The sequence below is a fragment of the Aphidius gifuensis genome, linkage group LG6 (assembly GCF_014905175.1).
Source record: "Aphidius gifuensis isolate YNYX2018 linkage group LG6, ASM1490517v1, whole genome shotgun sequence".
NCBI classification, from domain to species: Eukaryota; Metazoa; Arthropoda; class Insecta; order Hymenoptera; family Braconidae; genus Aphidius; species Aphidius gifuensis.
Genome location: NC_057793.1, coordinates 1249549 through 1257312, shown reverse-complemented (window position 1 = coordinate 1257312; position 7764 = coordinate 1249549). Strand labels below are relative to the sequence as shown.

Genomic DNA, 7764 nt, shown 5'->3' with positions numbered 1-7764 from the left:
TAATGATGAAGATACTTGCGAAACAAATAATGTAAATTATATATTATATTTAATTTAAATTTTATTATTATAATATTGAGTGAATAAAAAATATGATAAAAAAAATTAATAATAAACGAAATACAAAATGATAAGTAAAAAATCAATATAATTGTAATTATTTTTTTTTTAATTATAATTAATGATGGAAGATAATATTGATGAAGATATACCGACGAAACAAATATTGCATTCAAAAGTTTTATGAGGAATACGTTTTGATCACTTCTTCAATGACATCGTCAAGTGTAGCACTTGTTTTTTGAGCTTTTTTTTTTGGAACAGCTGTTGTTTTTTTTTTTTTTGGAACTGCTGTTGTGTCTTCTACTTCTGGAAATGTTGTTGTGTCTTTTTTTTTTCGTTTCACACCTGTAATTATATTAATGCATTTATATGTAGGGAATTAAATAAACGGGTATTGTACACCAAGTAAAGCTTTATACATACTTCCATAATCCGGTTGTAACACTTCGGGTGTATGAATTAATTTCTTCAATGAGTCTTCCTCATTGATATTTGTTTTGTTTTCCTTATCGCAGTTTCCTTCTGATTTTTCTTCATTCTCCATTTCTCGATATCGGGTTTTCATTATTGATTCTTGGGTTTTGACTGACATTACTTGATACAAGAAATCCTCTACTCCCATCCTGCGAAAAATCAAGTACTTTATTATAATTGAATTAAATACCAATTATCATAAATTTTTATTCAATGATTACTATTATTTTTTTTAATTTTATCAATATTTGTATGTATACTTACTTTTCTAACAATAAATCTCTCTGAGAATCGGAAATGAGTTGATTTTTTTCATGATTTTTTATTTTTTCTGATTCCCTTCGAATTTTAATCTTTTTATCCATATTTTGGGCTTCCACTGTTATAATATTGTGGAGATTATCTAGAAATTTTTCAAAAACATTTAATTAAAGTTCAGATATTATTCAAAATTTTTTCTACTTACTGAGAAAATTCATAAGTATTGGATTTTTTCCTCCAATCCTTCTTAATAACGAACGGTTGAAAGTCTCCGAGTTATTGTTTGTTCGCGTTGAATTCCCAAAACAAGACAATAGATGGGCTTTACCAGCCCATTGATGTATCACATAGTCCCGAAAGCTACCTAAAGCTGGCCATGATACTATATATTTGTCAATGAGATTAGAGAGAATTTTTAGACCAATTTCAATTTTTTCAGGTGGCAAAAGAGGAATATTTCTACACAGATAAAGGATCTCTCTTGGAGCTCGTTTTGGAACAATTTCAAGCTCGATCTGTTCTTTTGTTAGCTTTTCAATTAATTCACAGTCGTCCCAATGATTAGTTATTGCCTGTGAAATGAATTTGAAAACTGTTAAATAAGGCATGTCCGTATTATTTTTAAGAAAGTCTTATACGAACCTGGGAAAAATGAAACCAACAGCCAATGATTCTGACATAAGGAAATACATAATGAAAAGCAAGAATTGCGGCCTGTTCAAAATCTGTGTGTATGGTTTCTAAATTACTCTCCAATCTCGGTGCCTGTTCTTTTAAGTAATTTAAAATTCTGCAATAAGTACCGTGATTGGCATTTGTGCACCACGCAAAACCAACTAGAGATGTCTAGAATATAATGAAAATATATTTAGTCTGAAGAAATATCAGTATTATAACTAAAATATACAATTTACCTCTGTATTTTCAGCTCCATGCTCTCGCATTAATATATTCCATGTTTGCATTGACTGTGGATGAGTCGGTACAATCTACACGGAAATAATAATGATAATAATAATAATAATAATAATAATAATAATAATAATAATAATAATAATAATACCTTAAAATTTCCATCAAAAAAAAGCTCTTTTGCATTATTCAACCGGTTTAATGCCGATTTATGGGCAAAAAATAAAATTGTTCCTTCCTGTTGATTTTCAGGGTGCATACATATTCTGAAATACTCATTAAATTTAGGATGTTGTTTTATAGTTTCAGCTTGTTGCTCTAAACTTTCTTTGGCACTGATATGATAATTTTTTTTGGCAGCATAAATTATATTTTGAACTTGTTTTGGCTTCATCAATAATGCAGCTTTTTCGTGACTGTGAAAATAAAATTATATAAGAACATTTTTACTACCCTTTCTTTGTTGATATACTAACCTTGGAGCAACGCGGTCATAAATCGTTTCAGGAGTCCCGGGGTATTTTGCAGCTTCTTTCAGTGCTTTTTTCATTTTTTCAAGCTCAATTTCATGAGGATATGGACCATGTCTGTGCGTGCCCTTCGACATATCAAGTATCAGCTTTCCATGGAGTCGTTTTATTTTGACTTTACAGTGAAAAAGTTGGTGCCTCTTATATGAGCAGATGTAAGTCTCAGAATTAAAGCGGTTATCTTTTCCTTGATGATATATATAATTTTGGCAAAAATAACGTTTGGTTTTTTGGAATTTTCCATCCAACGCAATAATCGCGTTATCAGCCTAAAAAACGATTTATTATAAGAACTCTTAATTGGCAATGTAGTAAAATAAAAAATAAAAAACAAACCAATGTTATTAGCCCGGACATAGTGACAATAAAAAATGTCAACGACCCAAGTTATGTTAGCAAGCTTCCACTCTTACGCTTCTCAATTTCTAAAACTAAAAAAACATTGCAATTACCCGAAAAATTAATAAACATACATTGAATATTCTCTCTTTCATCGGTCCATTCGTAGGGAGAACATATAAAACAAATTTTTTTTTTATTCTCGCGTATCGCGGTTATGGGAGGGAAAGGGGTGGCTCTAATCGCGAAAATGATAGACGTCAAAAAAAAGGCTCACGATGTAAGGAAAATTTCAATATTATTTTTTTTTTTTAATATTAATTTAAAAAAAAGTTATTAATTATTAATTCCAGAGAAATTTTTTTTTTTTTTTTTTAATTCTTGCGACGCGTATCGGTTTTGGGGGGAAAAGGGGGGGCTCTAATAGCGAAAATGATAGATATGAAAAAGAAGGCTCCCGATGTAACGAAAATTATGATATTATTTTTTTTTTATTTTGATTTGAAAAAAAGTTATCAATTATTTATCCCGGAGTTTTTTTAAAAATTCTCGCGACGCGTATCGGTTTTGGAGAGAAAGGGGGCCTAATCGCGAAAATGATAGATACATGAAAAGCTCCCGATGTAACGAAAATTATGATATTATTATTTTTTTTTTATTTTAATTTGAAAAAAAGTTATCAATTATTTATCCCGGAGGAAATTTGTTTCTTTTTTTAATTCTCGCGACGGGTATCGGCTAAAGGAGGGAAAGGGTGGCTCTAATCGCGAAAATGATATACATGAAAAAGAAAGCTCCCGATGTAACGAAAATTATGATATTATTTTTTTTTTTTATTTTAATTTGAAAAAAATTTATCAATTATTTGTCCCGGAGAAATTTTTTTTTTTTTTTTTAAAATTCTCGCGACGCGTATCGGTTTTGGGAGGAAAGGGGGGGGTCTAATCGCGAAAATGATAGACATGAAAAAGAAAGCTCCCGATGTAACGAAAATTATGATATTGGTATTTTTTTTTTATTTTAATTTGAAAAAAAGTTATCAATTATTTATCCCGGAGGAAATTTGTTTCTTTTTTTTAATTCTCGCGACGCGTATCGGCTAAAGAAGGGAACGGGGGGGGGTCTTATCGCGAAAATGATAGACATGAAAAAGAAAACTCCCGATGTAACGAAAATTATGATATTATTATTTTTTTTTTATTTTAATTTGAAAAAAAGTTATCAATTATTTATCCCGGAGGAAATTTGTTTTTTTTTTTTAATTCTCGCGACGCGTATCGGTTTTGGGAGGAAAGGGGGGGCTCTAATCGCGAAAATGATAGACATGAAAAAGAAAGCTCCCGATGTAACGAAAATTATGATATTATTATTTTTTTTTTATTTTAATTTGAAAAAAAGTTATCAATTATTTATCCCGGAGGAAATTTGTTTTTTTTTTTTAATTCTCGCGACGCGTATCGGCTATAGGAGGGAAAGGGTGGCTCTAATCGCAAAAATGATAGACATGAAAAAGAAAGCTCTCGATGTAACGAAAATTATGATATTATTATTTTTTTTTATTATAATTTGAAAAAAATTTATCAATTATTTATCCCGAAGAAATTTTTTTTTTTTTTTTTCAAATTCTCGCGACGCGTATCGGTTATAGGAGGGAACGGGGTGGCTCTAATCGCGAAAATGATAGACATGAAAAAGAAAGCTCCCGATGTAACGAAAATTATGATATTATTATTTTTTTTTTTTTATTATAATTTGAAAAAAATTTATCAATTATTTATCCCGGAGAAATTTTTTTTTTTTTTTTTTAAATTCTCGCGACGCGTATCGGTTTTGGGAGGAAAGGGGGGGCTTTAATCGCGAAAATGATAGACATGAAAAAGAAAGCTCCCAATGTAACGAAAATTATGATATTATTACTCTTTTTTTATTCTAATTTGAAAAAAAGTTATCAATTATTTATCCCGGAGAAATTTTTATTCTCGCCGCGTACGCGAAGGAAGGGGGCTCTAATCGCGAAAATGATAGATATGAAAAAAAAGCTCCCGATATTAGAAAAATTTTGATATTATTTTTTTTTTTTTTGCAACAATTATTCAAAAAAAATACGGGCTATACAGTAACAAAAAATTAAATAAAATAATTTATTATAGTTATAACTCATAAATTAGAAAAAAAAAAATTAATTATTCTGCAAAGTAAAATGAACGAATCGTTAAATTATAAATTATTAATTACTCTTTTCCTTACATCGGGAGCCTTTTATTTCATATCTATCATTTTCGCGATTAGAGCCCTCCCTTTCCTCCCAAAACCGATACGCGTCGCGAGAATTAAAAAAAAAAAAAAAAATTTCTCCGGGATAAATAATTGATAAATTTTTTTCAAATTATAATAAAAAAAAAATAATAATATCATAATTTTCGTTACATTGAGAGCTTTCTTTTTCATGTATATCATTTTCGCGATTAGAGCCACCCCTTTCCCTCCCATAACCGATACGCGTCGCGAGAATAAAAAAAAAAAAAAAAAATTTTTTTATATTTTTATTTTTTTCGTTTGTTTAAATAATTGTTAAAAAAATAAAAATAAATACGTGATAATTAACTAATTTGTTTATAAATTTATATATTATTTTTTTATTAGTATAAATAAAATATTTTAACTCTTTAGATTTCTTTTTTCTTTGTCGAAATTGTGGTAGTTTCTTTAAATAATAATTAAGTCAATTTTTGAATGAACTTTTTATATGACAATTTCCAGGTGATATAAATTTTTAATTGATGAATTATAAATAAAATAAAAAATATTAATTATTGTCATCAACTCTAACCATATTGTAGCCTATTTGATGAAAAAAATAATTTGATAGTAATATTTAATATCTATAACAGTTTAATTTAATATCTAACAATTAATTTGTTGATATATATTATGTATTGTTGAAATAATTTTGGTTATCAAATTTTATTTCTTTGATAAATAAAAGCTTGTACAAAAACTCATTGGGGCGATTACGGTCAAGGTACAAAATTACGTCATAAAAATTATAAAAACGAACAAGCATTTTTATGCTTTAATTGGAATGTACCACTTACTGATTGAGAACATTGTTATACTTGTAACTCATAAATTAATAATATATATTGTTTTTTTATTTAATAAAATATTTAGAGAATTAATATATGTTTTAAATATAAAAATAAAATTATTGCAGATTTAAATACAAGAAGACAAATGATAGAGTCAATGCAGAAGGTGATGGTAATCATATGAAAATAAAAAAAAAAGAAAACTAAAAAACGACTATCCAGATGCGACCGAGGTTTAATCCTTTATAAATTTAAGTATCTCAATTATGAAAATGTAGAATATTGTTTTGGAGAATTTAAAAAAGATCAATAACATTTTGAAAAATATATGTTTATTCTTCTATAAAAAACATTGTTTATTTAAAAAAAAATGAGTCGATATATTTATATTTAATTTTTCCATCTAAAAAATAATAGAAAAAAATTGAATAAATGAATTCAATTTATCATTATTAATTCCTTCATTTCCCTTTTTTTGACATATACATATTACAGCAATAAAGTATATGATTTTTTTGTCCACATTTAACAGGATTTTGTTAGTTACATAATAAAAATAATAATTATTATTACAATAATTAATTACAATAGAAATATACTTTTTCTTTATATCGTGTCAATTTAACAGGAAAAAATAAACAAAATAATTGGTTAATTTATATGATTTAATTTATCATATGAAAAACACATTAAGCTCTTACTGGTCGTATAGCTAGTAATTATTTATTTGACATTATAAAATATAAAAACTTTTGTGTATGACTGCGTTTCAAATTGGTTAATGCAGTTGAAAGAATAAACCATTTTCGTTTTTTTCCCAATAATTAAATTAAATCAAATATTTATTTTTTTCTAAATCACTTCATCTTATTGCATTTTAAAAAGTAAAAACTATTTTTTATTGTTAAAAATTTAGTATAATTTTTTTTTCTTTTATTCGATTTTCTATTAAAGAGATATATACTAAAACTAAAATTACTAGAGTATAAATCAGTATAACAAATAAATGGGATCAATTATTGTAGAGTTTGTTTTGTAAAGTCATCTCACGAATCATCGAAGTCCTGCTTGTTTTAATTATTTATTTACGTTATGTATATGACTTTTTTTTCTGCGGAGTGCAATCTCGTACCTCACACAAATATATTTATTACTAAAATGTGCACACAAATATGAATATTTATTTTACTGAAAGCATCACAAAGATATTTGTGCCCACAGTCTTATATAATACTTTTTTTTTTGCTTTTCTATTATTATTGACTAAGTGTTTTTTTTTTATTTTTGTCTAATTGTAAAACTTCAGTTTCGTGACAAAAACCACAAACAAACTATAATTGTCATTTCAAGAACGAAAAAGTTTAATTTATTTGTTTGATTATTTAAGCTTGCGCGTCGCGGGAGAGTGGGGGGGGGGGCGGTGCATGGTCCGCTTATCTGTATTATTGAGTATGAATCACTAAATGTTTACATGGTTTATGTTAGTATGTTTACATGTTGTTATATAGTTGTTATAATATTTTCAATATTATCGTTTTTAAACTTTATCATAAGAGGAAATCAGCTTTTTTTTTTTTTAATTGATTTGATTTCATTTTTTGCATGCAATAGACTTATTCAAATCAGTAGAAAAAACGACTAAAAAAAAGAAACTTCAACAGAAATAAAAAAAAAACATTTAAAAATAATTATTATACACCTCAATGTAAAGAGGGATGGATTAAAACGATGTATCAAAATGATAGAAAAAATATGTATAACTGCATTGAAAAAAATAAAAAACAAATACAGTGGGACGGAAATTGTTGTAAATAATAATAATAATGATAATAATAATAATAATAATAATAATCACTACAAGTAAATTTTTGACATTTTTCTTTTAATTCCTTATCCTTGTAAGTCATTTTTTTTAATTTTTATATTTTTAAACGTGTAATACATTATTTTATTCAATAAAATAGCGAAAAATAAAAATTTCATGTAAAAAAAATTTAAGCAGGTAATAATAATTGTATAGAAAAATTGTTTTAAACTTTAAAGTGTTCATAATTTTATATTTTCAAAAATTAAACAATTCTCTGGATATTTTTACT

General features: G+C 26.6%; 1 protein-coding gene across 1 annotated transcript; it reads right to left on the bottom strand.

The window, feature by feature from the left end:
* Positions 1–442: 442 nt before the first annotated feature.
* LOC122859652 lies at positions 443–2317 on the bottom strand. The gene is made up of 7 exons (XM_044163335.1): positions 2187–2317; positions 1862–2126; positions 1713–1787; positions 1441–1644; positions 1004–1370; positions 802–940; positions 443–686 (listed from the first exon to the last, which is right to left on the bottom strand). Exons 1-7 carry the CDS (start codon positions 2315–2317, stop codon positions 443–445), a joined length of 1425 nt encoding a protein of 474 aa, XP_044019270.1.
* Between the last annotated feature and the right edge of the window lie 5447 nt (positions 2318–7764).

Bases quoted from the DNA above. Each gene is read 5' to 3' on its own strand.
- LOC122859652 (XM_044163335.1), bottom strand. From the start codon at position 2,317: ATGTCGAAGGGCACGCACAGACATGGTCCATATCCTCATGAAATTGAG. The intron at 1,645-1,712 runs GTAAATTGTATA...ATTATATTCTAG, and splicing joins ATGGAGCTGAAAATACAGAG to ACATCTCTAGTTGGTTTTGC. The intron at 687-801 runs GTAAGTATACAT...GATTTTTCGCAG, and splicing joins AGAGATTTATTGTTAGAAAA to GATGGGAGTAGAGGATTTCT.